Source organism: Bufo bufo, chromosome 6 (assembly GCF_905171765.1).
Source record: "Bufo bufo chromosome 6, aBufBuf1.1, whole genome shotgun sequence".
In the NCBI taxonomy this organism is placed as follows: domain Eukaryota; kingdom Metazoa; phylum Chordata; class Amphibia; order Anura; family Bufonidae; genus Bufo; species Bufo bufo.
In genome coordinates, this window is record NC_053394.1 from 88,541,054 (window position 1) to 88,566,480 (window position 25,427).

The 25,427-nt window shown below is 43.0% G+C and overlaps 1 protein-coding gene across 1 annotated transcript in view; it reads right to left on the reverse strand.

The window, feature by feature from the left end:
- Window positions 1–25,427, reverse strand: part of PCDH15 (protocadherin related 15) — a 1,608,479-nt gene that overhangs the window by 1,093,056 nt on the left and 489,996 nt on the right. Inside the window, exon 9 of the mRNA XM_040438316.1 lies at window positions 14,973–15,085. Within this exon, the coding sequence (XP_040294250.1) occupies window positions 14,973–15,085 (113 nt within the window). The remainder of the gene's footprint in view (window positions 1–14,972; window positions 15,086–25,427) is intronic.

Genomic DNA, 25,427 nt, shown 5'->3' on the forward strand with positions numbered 1-25,427 from the left:
GCATATGCCTGGAAAGGAGCATAGACGGGCACCAGAGAGCTAAGTCTGCTCTTAGATAATTGGTGGTCTTAAAATCGGGACATTTTAGGCAAAAACAGGAACAACTAGTCGAGGAGTTATGAGGGGGTGTTAACAAGTATGTCATGGCAGGGATTAACATTGGTTAAAGGTCCCTTTCTATTCGGGGCCCAGTGGTGTGGAGATTGGGAAGATAAAACAGGAATTACATAGACGCCTGGCTGAACACCTCGGTGACATCGCCAATAAAAGGGACATGGCTATGTCCAGGCATGTCCAAGAAAGTCACCGGGGTGACCCAAGATGTATTAAGGCCATGGGCATTGAACACGTGAGGGCCCCAACAAGAGGAGGAGATTGGGATAGAGTTTTGTTGCAGCGTGAAGCACGCTGGACATTTATATTGCGAACGGTCTCACCTCTGGGCCTCAACGAGCAGCTCAATTTTAGCTGTTTCATTTAATATCTCCACACCACTGGGCCCCGAATAGAAAGGGACCTTTAACCAATGTTAATCCCTGCCATGACATACTTGCACTTGCAATAAGGATGCACATGGTATATCACCTGTGTACCCTGCTCCCTGCTGTTTTCCCTGATGAGTCTTACGCTCACCCGTAAGTGAAACATGCATGTAGGGATTTTCTAGGAGAGGGCTATTTAGGGTCTCCAATTCTAGGGTTAGGTTCCGGACGGGACACCCTTGTTCTAGTGGGTGTACCGTAGTTAAGCCTTAGGGCTAGTGTAGGACCCCATTAGGGTAATATTAGGGACCCATAGGCCGGATCCTTATCTGTGTGCAGCACCATCAATACCAAGGACCCATCTTTGATCCGAGAGGTAACTGCGGCACAATTGGAGTCGCCCAACTACCCGGTAGGACAAACTGGTTACCATCATACGGGTGCCGCCGTGCACCACTCTATTTCTTTTTTGTTCTACCTAATTTTGACGTGTATGCTTTAATTTTTGCTTGGAGTCATCAATGCTCTAATGTCATGTGAGATGTGACATGATTAAGGCTACACATCTATTTGTTTGAGGTTCTATCTACATTTATATATCTACAGTTGTGTTCAAAACTATTCAACCCCCAATGCTGTAAAGGGTTTTAGGGAATTTAGTGTACATTTGTAATTGTGTTCAGAATGAAATCTTACAAGGACTTTTTAAATCCAAATGCAACTAAAATGACATCAATTGTTTTTGTAATACAGTATTAAATGGTTTTTTTTGTGATTTCTTCATTGACACAATTATTCAACCCCTTAAAGACTACCACTCTTAAGAACAGAGGTTCATTCAAGTGTTTTCGATCAGGTATTGAAAACACCTGTGGATGTCAAGGAGCAGCAATCAAGCATAATAAGCACCAATTAGGCAGATGTAAAAGGACTGTGATACTCAGCTCCTTCTAGACATTTACTGGTGGGTTTACAAACATGGTGAAGTCAAGAGAATGGTCCAGGAAGACAAGAGAAGAGGTGATTTCTCTTCACGGGAAGGGCAATGGCTATAAGAAGATTGCAAAGATGTTAAACATAGGACACCATAGGAAGCATCATTCGCAAATTCAAGGCAAAGGGCACTGTTGAAACGCTATCTGGTCGTGGCAGAAAGAAGATGCTGACTTTGACTGCTGTGCGCTACCTGAAGCGCAAAGTGGAGAAAAGTCCCTGTGTGACTGCTGAGGAACTGAAAAAAGATTTTTCAGATGTGGGTACTGAAGTTTCAGCTCAGACAATAAGGCGCACACTGCGTAATGAAGGCCTCCATGCCAGAACTCCCAGGCGCACCCCCTTGCTGTCTCCAAAGAATAAGAAGAGTCGACTGCAGTATGCCAAAAGTCATGTGGACAAACCACAAAAGTTTTGGGATAGTGTTCTGTGGACTGATGAAACAAAATTAGAACTGTTTGGGCCCATGGATCAACGCTATGTTTGGAGGAGGAAGAACAAGGCCTAAGAAGAAAAGAACACCTTGCCTACTGTGAAGCATGGTGGGGGGTCAATCATGCTTTGGGGCTGTTTTGCTTCTACAGGTACAGGGAAGTTTCAGCGTGTGCAAGGTACCATGAATTCTCTTCAGTACCAGGCGATATTGGATGAAAATGTGATGCAGTCCTTCACAAACCTGAGGCTTGGGAGACGTTGGACCTTTCAACAGGACAATGATCCCAAGCATACCTCCAAGTCCACTTGAGCATGGTTGCAGATTAAAGGCTGGAACATTTTGAAGTGGCCATCGCAGTCACCAGACTTAAATCCGATTGAGAACCTCTGGTGGGACTTAAAGAAAGCAGTTGCAGTGCGCAAGCCTAAGAATGTGACTGAACTGGAGGCTTTTGCCCATGAAGAATGGGCGAAGATACCCGTAGATCGCTGCAAGACACTTGTGTCAAGCTATGCTTCACTTTTAAAAGCTGTTATAACTCGAAAAGGATGTTGTACTAAGTACTAAGATTGAATGTCACTTGGGGGTTGAATAAAACTGATAATGATGTGAGCACAGAAAAGACATTTGTGGTTATTTCATTATAAATGTTATGTTATATTTGTCTGACTTACAAGTGCCTCTTTGATTTAATTGTAAACAAGATGACTGAAATGATCAATGTCAAACTGGCCAAAACACTCAATTTCAGTGGGGGTTGAATAATTTTGAACACAACTGTATGTAAGGGGCTATTTTTCTAAACGTTATTATTAAAAGTTAAGTTTTAATATCTTCAAAATTCGATCACTCATACCAGATATTTTCCATTAACACAGGTGGTCCTTTAAAATATATCATATACTCTATATACATTCTTTTGCTGACCCCTTAGTGACCACCCATACGTGTTTTTACGGTGGTCACTAAGGGACCTTGGGCTGGAGTGCCGCCTTTTTACGGCGGCACTTGCGTCCAAATTAGCGCTTAAATCCAGCGCTGGAGCTCCGTGCCCGCAGCTACCAGAGGTAGCTGAGGGCTAGGGGCAGTGATCAGTGACCGTGACAAACGGTCTCTGATCATGTGATCGCCGTGATACACTGAATCACAGCGATCACTGAAAATGCCAGCAGCTCATGTAAGAGAGGAGAGAGAAAGCCTCCGGTGCAGCGATCGGGTCCCCCAGCTTCCACACAAGGGAAAGCTGGGTCCCGGTCCTAACTCCTACTCTCACCCCCCCTGCCCACAAGAAACATGGTGGCGGCGGCCCGCGCATGTGCACACTGTAAGCCGTCCGCCGCCGCCCACACCCCTGCACCATAGTAATAATGATGCCCCGATCGGGTCTGGCAGCACCCCGATCGGGGCAATATAGCCCCAAATACATTTAAATAAAGGGCAGGAGCCCCCCTCCCCATCCCAGTGTAAAAAAAAGTAAAATACAGGGAGTGCAGAATTATTAGGCAAATGAGTATTTTGACCACATCATCCTCTTTATGCATGTTGTCTTACTCCAAGCTGTATAGGCTCGAAAGCCTACTACCAATTAAGCATATTAGGTGATGTGCATCTCTGTAATGAGAAGGGGTGTGGTCTAATGACATCAACACCCTATATCAGGTGTGCATAATTATTAGGCAACTTCCTTTCCTTTGGCAAAATGGGTCAAAAGAAGGACTTGACAGGCTCAGAAAAGTCAAAAATAGTGAGATATCTTGCAGAGGGATGCAGCACTCTTAAAATTGCAAAGCTTCTGAAGCGTGATCATCGAACAATCAAGCGTTTCATTCAAAATAGTCAACAGGGTCCCAAGAAGCGTGTGGAAAAACCAAGGCAAAAAAATAACTGCCCATGAACTGAGAAAAGTCAAGCGTGCAGCTGCCAAGATGCCAATTGCCACCAGTTTGGCCATATTTCAGAGCTGCAACATCACTGGAGTGCCCAAAAGCACAAGGTGTGCAATACTCAGAGACATGGCCAAGGTAAGAAAGGCTGAAAGACGACCACCACTGAACAAGACACACAAGCTGAAACGTCAAGACTGGGCCAAGAAATATCTCAAGACTGATTTTTCTAAGGTTTTATGGACTGATGAAATGAGAGTGAATCTTGATGGGCCAGATGGATGGGCCCGTGGCTGGATTGGTAAAGGGCAGAGAGCTCCAGTCCGACTCAGACGCCAGCAAGGTGGAGGTGGAGTACTGGTTTGGGCTGGTATCATCAAAGATGAGCTTGTGGGGCCTTTTCGGGTTGAGGATGGAGTCAAGCTCAACTCCAAGTCCTACTGTCAGTTTCTGGAAGACACCTTCTTCAAGCAGTGGTACAGGAAGAAGTCTGCATCCTTCAAGAAAAACATGATTTTCATGCAGGACAATGCTCCATCACACGCGTCCAAGTACTCCACAGCGTGGCTGGCAAGAAAGGGTATAAAAGAAGAAAATCTAATGACATGGCCTCCTTGTTCACCTGATCTGAACCCCATTGAGAACCTGTGGTCCATCATCAAATGTGAGATTTACAAGGAAAACAGTACACCTCTCTGAACAGTGTCTGGGAGGCTGTGGTTGCTGCTGCACGCAATGTTGATGGTGAACAGATCAAAACACTGACATAATCCATGGATGGCAGGCTTTTGAGTGTCCTTGCAAAGAAAGGTGGCTATATTGGTCACTGATTTGTTTTTGTTTTGTTTTTGAATGTCAGAAATGTATATTTGTGAATGTTGAGATGTTATATTGGTTTCACTGGTAAAAATAAATAATTGAAATGGGTATATATTAGTTTTTTGTTAAGTTGTCTAATAATTATGCACAGTAATAGTAACCTGCACACACAGATATCCCCCTAAAATAGCTAAAACTAAAAACAAACTAAAAACTACTTCCAAAAATATTCAGCTTTCATATTAATGAGTTTTTTGGGTTCATTGAGAACATGGTTGTTGTTCAATAATAAAATTAATCCTCAAAAATACAACTTGCCTAATAATTCTGCACTCCCTGTACAAAATGGGCAGACATGCGCACTGGTTACTGGGTTGAAGATCTGCCTTCAGCACAGTAACTATCAGGGACCAATAATAATGGTCCCTGATCATGTAGTCTCCATGATAACCTATCATGGAGGTCACATCCATTATATTTACTAAACACAGCCAGGACATAAGCTATATTTCTTTCTCCCCTCAGTGCAGGTGTTCTGTGAGGAGAGAGAGATCAGACTTCGGTCCTGGCTGTGCGATTTACTGTTAAAAATAGAAAAATCAATTTATAAACTGGCGGTCTGTGGTGTCTGTCATTAGGCGTCTGTCATTAGACATCTATTAGTCAATTATTTTCATTAGGAACTTTGTGTCTGTCTGTTACTGGCAGTCAGTGGTTGTCTGTCAGTGGGTGTCCGTCAGTGGGTTTCTGTCAGTGGGTGTCTGTCAGTGGGTTTCTGTCATTAGACGTCCATCATTAGGCGTCAGTCATTAGACGTCTATTAGTCAATTATTTTCATTAGGGACCCTGTATCCGTCTGTTACTGGTGGTCAGTGGGTGTCTGTCAGATGGCGTCCTTCAGTGGGCGTCTTTTAGTCAATTATTTTCATTAGGGACCCTGTGTCCGTCTGTTACTGGGTGTCCGTCAATGGGTGTACGTCATTAGGCGTCTTTCATTAGGCGTCCTTCATCAGACATCTATTAGTGACGGTCAATTATTTTCATTAGAGACCCAGTGTCCGTCTGTTACTAGCGGTCAGTGGGTGTCCGTCAGTGGGTGTCCATCACTTGTCTATTAGGGACGTCAGTTGTTTTAATTTCTTTCTGAGCTTTTTATTTAAAAAAAAATGGCTCAGAGATTGTTCAGTGCAGAGCAGGCGTATGAATTTCTTTGCTCTGACCACTCTGATTCTGACACTGCTTTAGAGGCGGAAATATTTTCAGATAGCGGGGACTCTAGTTCTGCTTCCATCCTCAGACCCCATGGCCCTATGGTGGTAGAAGTCGCCACCTCATCTCATTCTCAACCCAGCGTTCCTGTCCCCTCTACTATGTGGGTTCCTGCCACTTCATTTTTCCCCCAAGTACCCCAATTTTTATCCACTCCCCAAATTAATGTGGACATCAACAATTTTACCCCTTATGATTTTTTTCATTTATTTGTGGACGATAAAGTCCTTGAGTTAATTGTGCAGCAAACTAATCTGTATGCCACAAAGTTTCCTGTACAAAAGCCCACGTCTATCTATACAAGACGGTGGACTCCCACAAGTGTCCCTGAAAAAAATAAAAAAATAGGGCTTTGTAAAAAAAAACATCTGTCCGATCATATTGGGCTGCAAGTACTGTCCACTAAACCCCTGTGTTTGCAGCAGTTATGTCCCGAAACCTCTATGAAGTCCTAATGTAGGTTATACATTTTTCGGACAATTCCAAAGTCCCCCCCAGAACTGACCCAGCCTACGACCGCCAAAATAAATTGAGACCCCTTATTTGCCTTCCAACTGATTTATTCTTAAAATTATATACCCCTGAGAAAAATCTATCTGTCGATGAATTCCTTTTTAGTTTTAAAGGTCGCCTTTGCTTCCGTCAGTTTATTTCCTCCAAGCATGCCAGATATAGGGTAAAATTATACAAGGTGTGCAAGAGCACAATCGGCTACACCTGGAGTTTGTCTGTTTATGTGGGCAAAGACTCCCAACTTTAACCCCCCATGCTGCCCTGAAAATATTGGGACATAGATAAATAATTGTGTGGGATCTATTGGCGCTATTCCTACACAAAGGGTACCACCTGTACACGGACACTTTTTATAGCAGTATATACCCTTTTTAAATCCCTTCATGCTGCAAAAAACAGGGGTTTGTGAAAATAATTGACCGTCACTAATAGATGTCTGATCAAGGACGCCTAATGACGTACACCCATTGACGGACACCCATTGACGGACACCCAGTAAAAGACAGACTACAATAAATTTATGGGATCTCGGACCAGGTGCTTCAACCATACCTGGTGAAGCGAAAAAACAGGGCCTGGTATAAAAAGGTATCAATCTACCTCATTCAGATTGCTACCTATAATAGTATTGTTTTATTTTAAAAGTCCCAAAGAACCCTCAACTTTTTTGAGTTCCAGGAGAAGGTGGTTGAGAGTCACCTGTTTGAGTCCCCCGCACCTGGGCAAGCCTTTACATCTGAGGACGTTCGAATGCTTTCAGAACGCCACTTCCATCACCCTGTCCCTGCCACTACCATCAAGACATATCCTCAGAAACGATGCCGGTTGTGTAGCAAATACGGAAGGAGGTGGGACACCCGAATTTACTGCCCCAGTTGCCCATTACAACCAGGCCTCTGCAATTACCCCTGTTTTGAGACGTACCATATGGTTGCTAATTATAAATTTTAATACCAAAAAGGGTGGTTGGGGGGGCTTTTCAGAAAAGTCAATTTATTCTATTTTTCTGTTTAGTTTGTGGACTTTACAGGGAGGGAGAGATCCTTTTGGGATGGGTTGTGGAGCTATTTTTGTTTCAGACATTGAAACAAATTTTACCTTTTCTGATTTGTTTTCTTAATTTTCCTGAATTAATTTTTTAGGACTATGTCCTGCCACACAAAGCTGTTAATTCCATTCACATTACTGTATCATGATATTGGCATGATATTTTTTTATTTGGAGGATCTCTAATGATTGAGTTGTTCCTCAACAGTACGCTAAGGGCTTTATTAAGAATTTCTTTTTTGTGGACACTAGAGTTGAGAGGACACCTGGAAGTTCGGGTTCGACGGGTTCGGCCGAACTTCACAAACAAGTTTGAGTTCGGTACCCGAACTTGACCTGAACTTGACCTCGAACCCGAACCCCATTTAAGTCAATGGGACCCGAACTTTGTAGCACTAAAATGGCTCTAAAAAAGTCATGGAAAGGGCTAGAGGGCTGCAAAAGGCAGTGAAATGTGGTTAAGAGCATGGCAAGTGCTCTGCAAATAAATGTGCATAAGGAAATGACTTAAAATAACATAAAATATGTAAAAATAAAAAAATAATAATCTTGATCTAGGAGGAGGAGGTCCATATGGAGTAGGAGGTTGAGGAGGCGGTGGATGTGGCTTTTTAGGTGGAAGCAGCGGTGGAGGAGGAGGTAGCCAACACAGTTTTTTTTTTTTTTTTTTTTTTTATTATTATTATTTTTAATTTTTATTTGGGTAGACCCCAAAACAATGGTAAATATAAAAAATAAAGTAAAGAGAATGTGCGCTGGAGTAGAACAATGGATGGGTGAGGCGGGTATACATGTCTATTCTGCACAAGGTACGGACAAGTCCTGTGGGATCCCTGCCTGGTTCATTTTAATGAACATGAGCTTGCCCACATTGGCTGTGGACAGGCGGCTGCGCTTGTCTGTGATAACCCCCTCCTGCCGGGGTAAACAAACATTTAGACAATACACTGGCTGCAGGGCAGGCCAGCACCTCCAAGGCATAAAGGGCAAGCTCAGGCCATGTGCCCAATTTGGAGACCCAGAAGTTGAAGGGGGCAGACCCATCAGTCAGTACGTGCCATACTGAAACTAATTTGCTTAGGTGACAAACAGCACACCGCCGCAGAGCTATGGCAGGGTCCAAGGGACCAAACTGAGCTGTGGCTCTCGCCACTCAACCTACAACCAGGCATGATTGTCTCTGAAAATGGCCGTAGCTTGGTGGCGGCTTTGGAGCGCGGCAAGCTCACACACATACCATGCCTAGCCCACGTGTTCAACTTAGTGGTTCAACAGTTTCTCAAAACCTACCCCAATTTGCCTGAGCTGCTGGTGAAGATGCGCTGCGTGTGTGCCCATTTTCAAAAGTCATCTACAGTTGCCGCCAGTCTGGCAACGCTGCAGCAGCGCTTTCAATTGCTAGCTCACCGACTGTTGTGCGATGTGAGTACACGCTGGAACTCCACGTTGCATATGTTGGCCAGGCTTTGTGAGCAGCAGAGGGCAGTAGTGGAATACCAGCTGCAACAAGGTCATCACCTTTTCAGTCAGCTTCCACTCTTCACAAGCGATGAGTGGGCATGAATGTCTGACCTCTATGAGGTTTTAAGAAACTTTGAGGATCAACACAGATGGTGAGCGGCGATGCCGCTATTATCAGCGCCACCATCCCACTTCTGTGTCTACTGAAACGCTCGCTGCTCACAATGAAGGCGGATGCTTGCATGTGGAAGAGGTGGAAATGGGGGAAGACAGTACACAGGGTGATAGCCACTACCCAGACCACCCTCCGGTCGTCTTCTCAGTGAGAAGTGGATAATAATGAGGAGGAGGAGAAGCAGGAGACATTGCCTCTGCTACAGAGGGTAGTACCCACAGCAGGTTTATTCCATCTGTTCAGCGTGGATGGGCCAAAGAGGAGGAAGAGGATGAGGAGATTGAGATTCATCCTCCTGATGAGGACAGCACACATGGCTGATTTTATGTTATGCTGCCTTTCCCATGACCCTCGCATTATACGTATTTTGGCCAACACTGATTACTGGTTGTTCCCCCTACTCAACCCCTGCTACAAAGAGAACTTATTATCTCTCATTTCTGTGGTGGAGAGGATGAGCAAAATGGTGCAATACCAGAAGGTCCTTGTGGAAAAATTGCTCCAAAAATGACCAACTGACAACGCTGGCAGCAAAGTATGTAGTTCCTTGGGCAACCGAGATGGGGAGACGAGGGGGACACACAGCAGTTCCAACAGAGGCAAGGCAACACTCTCCAAGGCCTGGAGCAGTTTCATGACACCCCGCCAGCAACCTCACCCTGATGCACAGCCTAGTTTCAGAAGGAGAAAAAAGTTTTGGAAAAGTGTGAAGGAGTACGTGGCAAACCGTGTCAGTGTCCTCAATGATCCCTCTGTGCCTTACAACCATTGGGTGTCCAAGCTGGACACGTTGCAATAACTGGTGCTCTACGCCTTGAAGGTGCTGGTCTGCCCTGCTGCCAGCGCTTTGTCTGAGCAAGTATTTAGTGCTGCTGGGGGCATAATAACTGATAAGCGCATACTCTTGTCAACTGAAAATGCTGACAGGTTGACTCTTATCAAAATGAACAAGGCCTGGATTGCCCCTTACTTCTCTACTCCACCAGAGGAAAGCTGCTGAGCATAAAGGCACTTTAAATGTGGCTTTTATGGTGTATTGAATACACTGTATTCCCATGCACTTCTTCCACCACAAAAAAGGGTATATGGTTCAATCTTCTTTTTCTCATCCTGCTCTTCTTTCTCCATCATATCAACATGCTTATTAGACTGCCCTCGTTCCTTATGTTTTAGAGGGTCAGCTCTGCAGCAGGCCCCCAAACATAATTTTTCCGATGGTCAGCTCAGCAGCAGGCCCTCGCCCATAATTTTTTCCATTGTCAGATCAGCAGCAGGCCCTCGCCCCTAATGTTTTAGAGAGTTAGCTCACCAGCAGACCTTGAACCATAATTTTTTAAAAGGTCAGCTTAGCAGCAGGCACTCGCCCCTAATGATTTAGAGAGTCAGCTCGGCAGCAAAACCTCACCCCTAATGTTTTAGATGGTCAGCTAAGCAGCAGGCCCTCGCCCCCTAATGTTTTAGATGGTCAGCTCGGCAGCAGGTCCTCGTCCCAAATGTTTTAGATGGTCAGCTCGGCAGCAGGCCCTCGCCCCTAATGTTTTAGATGGTCAGCTCGGAAGCAGGCCCTCGCGCATAATGTTTTAGATGGTCAGCTCGGCAGCAGGCCCTCACCCATAATGTTTTAGATGGCCTGATCAATAGCAGGCACTAGCCCCTAATGTTTTAGAGAGTCATCTCGGCAGCAGACCCTCACCCGTAATGTTTAAGATGGTCAGCTCAGCATCAGACCCTCACCCCTAATGTTTTAGATGGTCAGCTCAGCAGCAGACCCTCACTCCTAATGTTTTAGATGGTAGGATCAGCAGCAGGCCCTCGCCCCTAATGTTTTAGAGGGTCACCAGCAGGCCCTTGCTCTTAATGTTTTTAAGGGTCACCAGCAGGCCATCATTCCAAATTTTTCCAGGGTGTGTATGCCCTTCTTTATGTGTAATAAAGGGTGTATTGAAGTGCCGGTTCCTTGTAATTTTTTGCAACCCTTTCACTTAGTGCATAGGCTTTATAAGTGTAGGAGTTCTACTACCTGAACAATTGTACCACAATGTGAATGAGGCCCTCATTTATGTGATATATAGGTTGTATCCTAACAGTTTGTCCTCTAAAATCAATTTCATCTTCGGTTTTGTGCGTATTATTGTCAGTATGTAAAAGTGGCGTACTACTCGGACAACATTATTCCCAGCAGCGACCTGGGAGTCCAAGATGGATCCAGACATCCTCTTCATCCTGTTCCCGAACCATTTCAGTGGTGTTTCCATCAATTTCTGACCTTTTCATGTGAACCAGACACCCTCCCCTCTTGAGAGAAGGGGGTGCCTGGTTTAATGCTCGGGTTCTCCCATTGACTTCTATTGTGCTTGGGTGCTCGGTAGAGCACCCGAGCATCCCGATGTGTTCTACTTGAGCACCCGAGCACTTTGGTGCTTGATCAACACTAGTCATCAGTATAAAACACTTTATCAGGCCTCATGCACACGACAGTATTTTTTCACGGTCCGCAAAACGGGGTTCCGTTGGTCCGTGATCCGTGACCGTTTTTTCTTCCGTGGGTCTTCCTTGATTTTTGGAGGATCCACGGACATGAAAAGTGAAAAAAAAAAAAAAGTCAAGTTTGCATTGAAAATGATAGGAAAAATGGACACGGATCATGGACGCGGATGACTATCTTGTGTGCATCCGTGATTTTTCACGGACCCATTGACTTGAATGGGTCTGTGAACCGTTGTCCGTGAAAAAAATAGGACAGGTCATATTTTTTTCACGGACTGGAAAAACGGATCACGGATGCGGAAGCCAAACGGTGCATTTTCCGATTTTTCCACGGACCCATTGAAAGTCAATGGGTCCGCGAAAAAAAACGGAACACGGAACAACGGCCGCGGATGCACACAACGGTCGTGTGCATGAGGCCTAAACCTGTGTAAACCTCTGGGAGATACAGTACTAACCTACATATTAGTTGTATTGCTAAAAACAATAATTTTTTTGTTGGTATTTAAGCTATACCATTTTATATTTTTGAGGTTTTACTATACGAAATAGAAATAAACAGGGGAAAAAAAAATTCTATAGTTGTACTTCCTTTTAGCTTATCTAATTACATATCATTGATAGTTACAACACAATGTTCTATTCTGTAAAGTTTCTTTCCTCTCTAACCTTGCAAAAGCCACTATTGATAGGCTAAAAGAAGTTTATTTGTGAGGTTACTTTATTAAGCAGTGTTAATAAAAAGTAATGGGTTTATAATGAAGCGGAAACAAATATTTTATAGAGCGTGGTCAAGTGTTATCTACTTTAGCTTTGTTATCAATTAGTTATATAATTATGGAAACCCTATGGGAAAACATGATCATGATTATGCATACCGTATTTTTCGCCGTATAAGACGCACTTTTTCCCCCCAAAAAGTGGGGGGAAAATAGCAGTGCGTCTTATACGGCGAATGCTGCCGATTTTGTCGGGTTTTTAATGATACACCCGCCGCGATGCCGTGCGGCGGGTGTATCAGCTGTGAGGGAGGCGGGACTGGGGGCCGGCATCTGCTTTTAAAATGACAGCGGGGCCCGTGCAGTGACTGTGTTCTACTACACGGGCCCCGCTCACTGTATGATCCTATGTCTAATAGTTACCGTAATTGTAATTGTATGTAATCAGGAGCGCTGTGTATTGCCGGTACTTACAACTAGAAGCGGTAGGTAGCAGAGAGGAGGGAGGAGGGAGGAGGCAGGCCGGGAGGACGGAAGCCGGCAGCGTGAGTCATACGTCATGCGGCTGCGCCGCCCACTTTATGAATGAATGAAGCAGGCGGCGTGGACGCATGACGTATGACTCACGCTGCCAGCGCCCGTCCTCCCGGCCTGCCTCCTCCCTTCTCTCTGCTACCTACCGCTTCTAGTTGTAAGTACCGGCAATACACAGCGCTCCTGATTACATACAATTACAATTACGGTAACTATTAGACATAGGATCATACAGTGAGCGGGGCCCGTGTAGTAGAACACAGTCACTGCACGGGCCCCGCTGTCATTATAAAAGCAGATGCCGGCCCCCAGCGTGTATTGAGGGTCATTCACTACAGGGACACTTATGGAGGGGATCTGTGGATGACACATAGTATAAGATGCTATGTATGTGTCATCCACAGATCCCCTCCATAACTGTCATACACAGATCCCCATAACAGTGCCATCCAGAGATCCCCCATAAGTGTCACCCAGAGATCCCCCATAAGTGTCACCCAGAGATCCCCCATAAGTGTCACCCACAGATCCCCCATAAGTGTCACCCACAGATCCCCCATAACAGTGCGCCATCCACAGATCCCCCATACATGTCACCCACAGATCCCCCATAACAGTGCGCCATCTACAGATCCCCCATAACAGTGCCATCCACAGACCACAATTAGTTCAAAACCCACCAAAAGCACACCTTTTGGTTCAAAATATTTTTTTTCTTATTTTACTCCTCAAAAACCTAGGTGCGTCTTATAGGCCGGTGCGTCTTATAGGGCGAAAAATACGGTATATTGAACATTTCGACATTCATCAGAAATTATTAGGATGTATGCTAATAATGCAGCACATTCAAATAAATGGAAAAAGAGGAATAATAACACAGTTTTGGTAAAGTAGAGCCATAAAGAAATCCAGATATGTTCGGTTTAGGCAAATATGTATAGTCAACTATAATTAATATTATACAATATCGTAACATTCTTGCAAATCTCATAGACAGGCTGAAATTCTCAACACAACCACCAAATGGCCACACATAGGCACATTATGGACAGACATCTTGTGACAGAATATGAAAAAAAAACATGTTTTTTTTTTTTTTTTTAAGTTGGTCATCTTACAACACACATCTTAGGATGTGTAAGGGTAAGGAAGGAAACATCTGTACCTGGAAATAAAAATTTCAATAGTATACAGCAAACAATCAGTATCTAGTTTTCATTTTAATCAAATGGAAGCAAATGAAAGCAAGCCTTTCAAGGAAGTAATTTGTCACTAATTGATTTTTTTATTTTTTTATTCAGCAAAGCAGCCAAATCCAATTTTTCAATACTTTGTTCAACTCTAAACATAATGTTGGCTTTTACTATGAATATCTGATCCTATTTAAACATGTCACACTAGAAATGTGTTTTACAATGTCAAATACAGTATGGTAGTGGTTACACAGTGGGAATGCTCCTTTTTCTTTATCTACTCACACCCCCTTAGGCCCTATTCATATGGAGTCTTTTTTTTCCTCAAATCAAAATAGATCTATCATAGACTGAGCAAAAAAAAACAAAATAAATACACCTTATAGCCCTGTGTCCACTACTTGGCTATACTCAATTCTACACTTTTCTACCCCTCTTTCTATTTTTCTACTAGACCAAAGTTAAAAATAGTACTTGTCATTTTATTTACCACACCTAAGTGAGCCAAGCCAGTAACATGAAAGTCACATGACCATACTCCTGACTAGTGATCGTTCTGAGAGAATCATCACAACACTGATACCAGCTACACTGAGGGTACACCATACCCACAGTGGAAAGCAAAGCACATTACCTGGTACCGAAACCAAGTAGAGGGGAGTTATATGTTACTAAAGTATCTCAAGCTTGACCCAAATCAGTGTCTACTTTAAATAATGCTACTGTGTGATGTTTTCTTTTCGTATAGAGCTCCAACAACCATGAGAGCATGGACAATTAATTTGCAAATTCAAGATGATATCTCCATTGAGGTATGTTTTTCAACCTCAGAGCTGTACTTCATACATCATAGATAATGAAGCTAAATAATAACTGCGCTTAAATGAATTGAATACAACTTAATTTTCTCTTAGGACCATTAAAGAGTCATGATTATTCAAGTGGAAATTAGTAATATTACCTTAATCACCAAATCAAATTTCTGGTGCAAATCTCTATTTACTGGTTTCAGGAGTGTAAGCGCAGCCGTTGTACGATTCATATGGAAATATTGTGCATAATCCTCAGGAGTACCTGCAAGAGAAGACAATGTTTTGAACATCTAATTGACAGAAAACAAAACAAAATGATTGCTTTATCCTTGGCACCTTATGTATATGGTATGCTGCTTTCATTCAATTTCAAAGGGATAATAAATGCATTCGCTAAAGCATACAGGTAATAAAAAATGCAAGATAGCTTAAAAGAAGCAGTTAATATGATCAGGGACTGACATTATTTTATATGATGACGACAGTTCAATACTGTCTCTGATTCTAATAACCCATCAAGCAATTTATTGTATAATGGGCTGAGTTTTATGCAATTTATAAATCGCAAGAGTGAATGACAATGAGGATACCTTGGGATTTGACATAACATATTTAAAGAAGAATCACAAAAGATACAGAAAAAGAAAGAATAATCAAAACAGTAGATGATGCTTCATAATTTACCAACAGTTCCAGTACATGTCAAATTAAGTATTTTGTCACTCTTCGTTTATGGGAAACAAACATCATAATTCTCATACACTACCTTCCACCACACAATAGCAAATTAAGCATAAAGAACAAAAACAATAGGCGAGAAATCAATTAGCAATACAATACATTTTATATAACTGATGTAATAAGGTATGCATTTTCACTACAGTAATAGCAACCAGTCAATTATTTGCTATCCTAAGGCAGTTGTTGAATTTTTAGTGATTTTTAAACAAGTCTAATTGGCTATACAAGAAACAATAGTGACATATCTATAGCTCAGTATATACAGTACTAAAGGGATAGTAGAAGCTAGGGACTTATGATATATTTATGCCCTCTTATCCATATAGTTTCCATACCGGTAGAGCAGAATATAAAATCAGTGATACAGTCCTAACCTCAGTATCTGAGGAAAGGGATTTAGGGGTCATTATTTCAGAAGACTTAAAGGTAGGCAGACAATGTCATAGAGCAGCAGGAAATGCTAGCAGAATGCTTGGGTGTATAGGGAGAGGCATTACCAGTAGAAAGGGGGAGGTGCTCATGCCGCTCTACAGAGCACTAGTGAGACCTCATTTGGAGTATTGTGTGCAGAACTGGAGTCCATATCTCCAGAAGGATATTGATACTTTGGAGAAAGTTCAGAGAAGAGCTACTAAACTAGTACATGGATTGCAGGATAAAACTTACCAGGAAAGATTAAAGGACCTTAAAATGTAAAGCTTGGAAGAAAGACGAGACAGAGGGGATATGATAGAAACATTTAAATACATAAAGGGAATCAACAAGGTAAAAGATCAGAGAATATTTAAAAGAAGAAAAACTGATACAAGAGGACATAGTTTTAAATTAGAGGGGCAATGGTTTAAAAGTAATATCAGGAAGTAATACTTTACTGAGAGAGTAGTGGATGCATGGAATAGCCTTCCTGCAGAAGTGGTAGCTGCAAATACAGTGAAGGAGTTTAAGCATGCATTGGATAGGCATAAGGCCATCCTTCATATAAGATAGGGCCAGGGGCTATCCATAGTATTTAGTATATTGGGCAGACTAGATGGGCCAAATGGTTCTTATCTGCCGACACATTCTATGTTTCTATGTTTCTATATTGTATCCTTCGTTGAGTTACATAGGAAGGAAAACATATAGTGCACCATGCTAAATGGGACTAATAATTCAAACCAAAGTTGATTCATTCAAACCCTTTATTTTATGCTGTTCGGAGTCCTGTCCGGTACCAAACCTGACTTCAGATTCCGAATTTTAAATGTTTTTAAAGATGCAGAAATGAATACCAAATTCATTCACCACAGTCTTGCATGACTTTGGCTGAAAACTAATTTTGCCTCCACAGAGACAATACATTTTAATGCTATATGGAGACAGGCCTCGGGACAGCATTAAAACAAAGTGTTTGAACGAATAGACTTTGGATCTATGATCCAAAAGCTTGATTAGAAGCTGAAGCCTAATTTTAAGTCAAGTTAAATTCCTAATTTTAACAAGGCACCTCATAATAGAATGAAAACACCTACTTTGGAGCAAAATGTGTGATTGGTATTATAGAAAATAGTAGATATAAGAGGTTGTCTGTGTTTTCCACCTTTATAGGAGAAGTGGGACATTAATCAAATCTGCAACCCGGGTTTTGTGGTGTAAAAATGTCACAAAAGATGCCTGCATGCAATATTTGGTGCTTATTTTTGCAACATTTGTTCAAATTTTATGACATTTGGTGATTCTTGCCACCTTTAAAAGTGGAATGAAAAGTCAGTCAGAATTTCAGATTAGAACACCTACAGTATAAGTCTAATTTATGATATATGACTTTTTAAACAGTCACAAAAAAGTTGCATCTCAATGCCAGGCAACTCCCTAGTGTATTTTTACAGACATGGTCATACAATACATTGCACTTTTGCCAAAGAAATTAGTACTGTTTGCCATTTCATACATTTGGCATAACCTCATTTAAAACTAACACCAAAACCATCTCAAATGTTAAATTTCCCCTTTAATGTTTTCAAATTTAGATCCAAATTAAAAAGAGGGTGGGGTCTAATTTAGTTACATGTTTATTTAATGAGAAAATTTTCATTTCTTTAATTTTGCTCTAGTAGTAGGTCTTCATGCATTACTACATTCAACTATATTATGCCTTTATAGCTACAAAAGCCAAACATAGACTTAAAAATGCCCCCCCCCCCAAACAGATTGGAAACATTGGCACTATTACCTGTTAACAAGAGCTTTATCTTGAAAATGTACTCTATTCTTTTAAGGTTGGGCACTTTGGAAGTTAAACACAGCTCTCTGTTGTCATGGTATAAAGAAATTGAAGGGCAAGTTTGAACAGGATTTATGGTTTATCTTAAAAATATCTGCCTTATAACCAGTAGAGAATGAGCTCATTTACAGTTGCAAGAAAAAGTATGTGAACCCTTTGGAATGATATGGATTTCTGCACAAATTGGTCATAAGATGTGATCTGATCTTCATCTAAGTCACAACAATAGACAATCACAGTCTGCTTAAACTAATAACACACAAAGAATTAAATGTTACCATGTTTTTATTGAACACACCATGTAAACATTCACAGTTCAGGTGGAAAAAGTATGTGAACCCTTGGATTTAATATCTGGTAGATCCTTTTTTGGCAGCAAGAACTTCAACCAAACGTTTCCTGTAGTTGCAGATCAGACGTGCACAACGGTCAGGAGTAATTCTTGACCATTCCTCTTTACAGAACTGTTTCAGTTCAGCAATATTCTTGGGATGTCTGGTGTGAATCGCTTTCTTGAGGTCATACCACAGCATCTCAATCGGGTTGAGGTCAGGACTCTGACTGGGCCACTCCAGAAGGCGTATTTTCTTCTGTTTAAGCCATTCTGTTGTTGATTTACTTCTATGCTTTGGGTCGTTGTCCTGTTGCAACACCCATCTTCTGTTGAGCTTCAGCTGGTGGAAAGATGGCCTTAAGTTCTCCTGCAAAATGTCTTGATAAACTTGGGAATTCATTTTTCCTTCGATGATAGCAATCCGTCCAGGCCCTGATGCAGCAAAGCAGCCCCAAACCACGATGCCCCCACCACCATACTTCACAGTTGGGATGAGGTTTTGATGTTGGTGTGCTGTGCCTCTTTTTCTCCACACATAGTGTTGTGTGTTTCTGCCAAACAACTCAACTTTGGTTTCATCTGTCCACAGAATATTTTGCCAGTACTGCTGTGGAACATCCATGTGCTCTTGTGCAAACTGTAAACGTGCAGCAATGTTTTTTTTGGACAGCAGTGGCTTCCTCTGTGCTATCCTCCCATGAAATCCATTCTTGTTTAGTGTTTTACGTGTCATAGATTCGCTAACAGGGATGTTAGCATATGCCAGAGACTTTTGTAAGTCTTTAGCTGACACTCTAGGATTCTTCTTCACCTCATTGAGCAGTCTGCGCTGTGCTCTTGCAGTCACCTTTACAGGACGGCCACTCCTAGGGAGAGTAGCAGCAGTGCTGAACTTTCTCCATTTATAGACAATTTGTCTTACCGTGGACTGGTGAACAGCAAGGCTTTTGGAGATACTTTTATAACACTTTCCAGCTTTATGCAAGTCAACAATTCTTAATCGTAAGTCTTCTGAGAGCTCTTTTGTGTGAGGCATCATTCACATCAGGCAATGCTTCTTGTGAAAAGCAAACCCAGAACTGGTGTGTGTATTTTAATAGGGTAGGGCAGCTGTAACCAACACCTCCAATCTCATCTCATTGATTAGACTCCAGTTGGCTGACACCTCACTCCAATTAGCTCTTGGAGATGTCATTAGTCTAGGGGTTCACATACTTTTTCCACTTGCACTGTGAATGTTTACATGGTGTGTTCAATAAAAACATGGTAACATTTAATTATTTGTGTGTTATTAGTTTCAGCAGACTGTGATTGTCTATTGCTGTGACTTAGATGAAGATCAGATCACATTTTATGACCAATTTGTGCAGAAACCCATATCATTCCAAAGAGTTCACATACTTTTTCTTGCAACTGTATGGTTATACATTGACTTTATTAAACAGCAAAATTTCATTATATTATCAACACAAGAAAATGTGTATGGGCATAGAACCTGATTGGATCCATTTCATATGGTATTGTGTAAGGTTGTTTAGGTTCTGGCACAAGTAGTAGAAACAATATTTCTTAGGATTAGGGGCCCCTTAGACCCACCAAACTGTGTTTTAGTGGACATGCTCAGCATGCCTATGCACGGCTTTAACTGGCTTTATATAAAGCTAGAAATAGAAATAAAAAGAGACATGAAATATGGAAACCATGGCTGAGAAGCCTTAACCCTAATGTAAAAAAGGAAACATGGCTATAGGTTTGATATGTAATTATTTGCTTGTTTCCTCTTTGCCCCTTCCTTCACTCTTCTTTCCTTCCTCTCTTTTCTTTCCTCTTCAAGGTGGGGGTGGTGATGTACTATGCTATATTGTATATGTTTTTGTATTAAGAAGTAATATAAAAAATAAAAAGGGTTACAGGAGCTACAGACTATGCCGTCAGACCAATCCTTGAACAGATTTCATTGAGAAGGCAACAAAGCAGCTTACAATACATGTGAAAGCATATAGGCTTCAGGAGAGAAGTGTTTGAAAAATAGGGAAAAATAAGTACTTATATATCCCATTATAAATATAATGCAATGATACAAAAATACCCCCAAAAGATGTTTATAACTTTAAAATAAAAGCTAAGGTTACTTATTATTCCCTTGCTTTTTCTAATACTTTGAATAGGACTTAAACCTTTGCTGAAATCATGATGGTGGAGGAGAGCTTCGCAGAGTGCATTACAACTGCTTGGCCTTTTCAGCGTGTGGAATATGGATCAACAAAAATAATAAATATAGGATTTATACACTGCACGCTGGAACCAATGAAACTTGAAGGTGCAGCACTCTCCAACAGGCACTGTAGCCCCTTTGTGGTTTCAGCAAAGGTTTAGATACTCCTTTAATTATAAAGTGGATAGACTTCTCTGACTTACGTGAACTGTTCTATTTCTCAGTTTGAGAAATGGAAGAAAAGTGGGAACTCACTTCTGCTGCCAACCACATTGCCCAAAAACTTAAGTGTAGATAATCACATATGTCAGTCATGTAAAAATCTAAGTATTATCACAGAAAGCAAAAACCAATTAAAACATAACTTTTAATATATATATAAAAAAAAGAGCCCAATTAGGGCTATCAATGTAGATCCCAAAGAAGCACTGCTATGCCGATAATCAGCGATAAACTACGCATCTGGGGCAAAGAAGGGCTACATAGCAAGAAATTTGACCCTGTCAGAACCCTAGATAGTGGCTCAGCCCAGAGACGCACCCTGATGGTGGATGCCCTCTGTCCTTGTACCTAAGCCTAATATGTCCCTAGAGGCCCTACCAAAATTGTGAAAGAAATAATACCCTAAATCCCTAAGCATTTCCCCAAGTAGTTTGATAAAGGTTCAAATTTTGTTAGGGCCTCTAGGGGCATATTAGGCTTAGGTACGAGGCCCTTGCCCCCCATGCATGTAGCAGGGTAGTTGTGCCGTAATACGTCATATGACTGAATATTTAAGGATCTGTGAACTGCTAAAACCTGATGGTGGATGCCCTCTGTCCTCGTACCTAAGCCTAATATGCCCTTAGTGTCACCATATTGGGCCGCCTTCATTTAGGATTGGTCCCGACATCCCGGCTTGAAGATATAAGCTGCCTTCCTTTAGGCATTATGTATTTTCTCCCTCCTAATCTCCCCTCCCCTCTCTTTCTCTGTTTCTTCGTTCTTCGTTTCTTTTGCTCACCAGCAATAATGCTCTCTGTTTTGGTTTGTTTAAGTGAACACGCGCCACTTTTTTATTACCTGATTTCCTGCACTAAATGCTATATATATTGTTACATTAGCGCTGGCTAATTGCCCGCTCTACCCCAGCATGTGTCAGACGTCAGCGCACTCACCGGCGTCTCCTGGCTGCATAGCAACGCACGTACATTTCCTCCTGATGCCCACCCGCCGCACGAAACCGGGAACTGCGCTTCACCGGCTGGTGCGCTGCGTTCCACCCGTTTGACGCGCCTGTTGGTGGAGTGCGTTGTCTAGGTCAGGTGTCTGGACCACGTGACACCGGGAGGTGGAGTTGTGGAGTCTCAGGGCACGAAATGCATCTATAAACATGGCGCCTCACATGTAATTTGGCGTGCAGCTGATGGAACAAATTCAGCTATTCCATTGGTGTCCCCCCAGCCATATGTGGGGTTTACCATCTGTAAGGGACCATTGATGTCCTGGTTTTGTATCCTATGGATCAACTGATCTAAGGCATGTCCCTGTTCTGTCCTCCTGTAGTTCTCATCTTTTTGTGAACCATTTCTTATGTTGATTATATCTTTTTTGTAGGACGGTTTCTTTTACCTATTTGGATTACTTCCCCTGATGATAGATGACTTGAAACGTGACATGTCGGGAACTATCCTATAGGGCACATTTGGGATACCTCCCTATTCTAGGGTTAGGTATCCAGATGGGGCCGCCCCTTGCGGGGCAGGAGCTCTGTATAGACAGGCAGGGCCGTATAAGCAATGTCCCCATCCCCATTCAGGGATAACTAGGGATACTTGTTCCCTGCGTTGTCTACACTTTGAATCTACCAACGACCATACCAAGTTACCAGCCTAGACATGGTGCATCTCCTCTACCACGCTTGGCCTGTCCCTATCGGGGTTACGTCAGAATGGTAAGACTGTTCCTTATTTCTAAGCCATACATATTATCCATTGAATGGATAAGCTAAGTTTTAATATTTACCAGTAAAAGTTATATTTTTGCTCCCTTTTTTTCTCCCTTAGGGGAATTGATATTTTCTAAGCCTAATATGCCCCTAGAGGCCCTACCAAAATTTGAACCTTTATCTAACTACTTGGGGAAATGCGTAGGGATTTAGGGTATTATTTCTTTCACAATTTTGGTAGGGCCTCTAGGGGCATATTAGGCTTAGGTACGAGGACAGAGGGCATCCACCATCAGGGTGTGCCTCTGGGATAAGCCGCTATCTAGGAATCTGACAGGGTGTAGCCCTTATGTAGCCCTTATTTGCCCCTGATGCCAAGTTTATCACAAATTATCGGTATAGCAGTGCTACGTTGGGCTATATATTGATAGCCCTAATTGGGCTCTTTTTATCTCTTGTATATATAAAAATGAGTTTCTGTCTGTCTGTCTGAACGTTCTGGACCAATCTTTACCAAATTTGGCACACAGGTACATCAGGTGTCCGGGAAGGTTTTAGATCGGGCCTCAGCTCTTTAGGACGTAACCTGCATTAGCCAATAGAAGCCAGCAAGCCTTTCACTTAAATCCGAACTACCATTTACACGGTTACGTGTCCATTATTAGCCAATAGAAGCTCGCAGGTCCTACTCCAGGTTGCCATAACAACTGATCACAGGTTTTAGCAGTTCGCAGGTCCTTAAATATTCAGTCGTATGACAGCACAACTACACTGCTACATGCATGGAGGGCAAGGGCCACTATTAAACGTAAGGGTGCTATGGAGTTCACTGTTAAAGGGACGGGCACTGTGGAGGTCACTGTTAAAAGGGGCGGGCACTGTGGAAGTCACTGTTAAAGGGGAGGGTACTGTGGAGGTCACTGATAAAGAGGCGGCTACTATGAAGTTCACTGTTAAAGGGGTGGTCAATGTTAAAGGGGCGGGCACTGTAGAGCTCACTGTTAAAAGGTTTGGGGGCACTGTAGAAGTCACTGTTGAAAGGGACATGAACAGTGAAGGTCACTGTTAAAGGGGCGGCCACTATGAATGTCACTGTTAAAGGGGTGATCAATGTTAAAGGGGCGGGCACTGTGGAGGTCACTGTTAAAAGGGTGGTCAGTTTTAAAGGGGCAGGCACTGTGGATGTCACTGTTAAAGGGGCGGGCACTATTAAAGGGACAGTCAATGTGGAGATCACTGTTAAAGGGGTGGGCACTGTGGAGGTCACTGTTAAAGTGGCGGGCACTGTGGAGGTCACTGTTAAAGGGGCGGGCACTGTGAAGGTCACTGTTAAAGGGGCAGCCACTATAAAGGTCACTGTTAAAGAGGTGATCAATGTTAAAAGGGTGGGCACTGTGGAGGTCACTGTTAAAGGGGCAGGCCATATAGAGGTCACTGTTAAAGGGGCGGGCACTGTGGAGGTCACTCTAAAAGGGGTGGGAACTATTAAAGGGAAGGAAGATGTGGAGGTCTCTGTTAAAGGGGCAGGCACTGTGGAGGTCACTGTTAAAGGGGCGGGCACTGTGAAGGTCACTGTTAAAGGGGCAGCCACTATAAAGGTCACTGTTAAAGGGGTGATCAATGTTAAAAGGGTGGGCACTGTGGAGGTCACTGTTAAAGGGGCGGGCCATATAGAGGTCACTGTTAAAGAGGCGGGCACTGTGGAGGTCACTCTTAAAGGGGTGGGAACTATTAAAGGGAAGGGCGATGTATAGGTCTCTGTTAAAGGGGCGGGCACTGTGGAGGTCACTGTTAAAGGGGCGGGCACTGTGAAGGTCACTGTTAAAGGGGTGGCCACTATGAAGGTCACTGTTAAAGGGGTGGTCAATGTTAAAGAGGTGGGAACTGTGAAGGTCATTTTTAAAGGTGCGGGCACTGTGGAGGTCACTGTTAAAGGGGCAGGTACTGTGGAGGTGACTGTTAAAGGGGCGGGCACTATGAAGTTCACTGTTAAAGGGGCGGTCACTGTGTAGGTCACTGTTAAAGGGGCGGGCACTGTGGAAGTCACTTGTAAAGGGGCGGGCACTGTGAAGGTCACTGTTGAAGGGGCAGCCACTATGAATGTCATTGTTAAAGGGGTGATCAATGTTAAAGGGGCAGGCACTGTGGAGGTCAATGTTAAAGAGGTGGTCAATGTTAAAGGGGTGGGCACTGTGGAGGTCACTGTTAAAGGGGCAGGTACTGTGAAGGTCACTGTTAAATGGGTGGGCACTGTAGAGGTCACTGTTAAAGGGGTGGGCACTATTAAAGGGACAGGGAATGTGGAGGTCACTGTTAAAGCGGCGGGCACTCTGGAGGTCACTGTTAATGGGTCAGTCACTGTTAAAGGGGCAGGCATTGTGGAGGTCACTGTTAAACAGGCAGGCACTGTGGAAGTCTCTGTTAAAGGGGCGGGCACTGTGGAAGTCACTGTTAAAGGGGCAGGCACTGTGAAGGTCACTGTTAAAGGGGTGGTCAATGTTAAAAGGGTGGGCACTGTGGAGGTCATTGTTAAAGGAGCATTCACTGTGGAGGTCACTGTTAAAGGGTCGGTCACTATTAAAGGGACGGGCAGTGCAGAGGTCACTGTTAAAGGGGCGGGCATTGTTAAAGTCACTGTTAAAAGGGCAGGTACTATGGAGGTCACTGTTAAAGGGGCGGCTACTATGAAGGTCACTGTTAAAGGGGTGGTCAATGTTAAAGGGGCGGATACTGTGAAGGTCAATGCTAAAGGTGCGAACAGTGTGGATGTAATTTTTAAAGAGGCGGGTACTGTGGAGGTCACTGTTAAAGGGGGGGCAGTGTGGATGTCATTGTTAAAGGGGCGTGCACTGTGGAGGTCACTGTTAAATGGGGGCACTGTGGAGGTCACTGTTAAAGGGGTGGGCACTGTTAAAGGGGCAGGCATTGTGGAGGTCACGGTTATAGGGGCGGGTACTGTGGAGGTCACTGTTGAAGGGGCGTGTACTGTGAAGGTCACTGTTATAGGGGCAGCCACTATGAAAGTCACTGTTAAAGGGGTGGGAATACTGTTGATATCTTTTTACAACACATGGAAACATAACATGAAATAGATTAAATATACCTGTGCAAAACCGGGTCCATC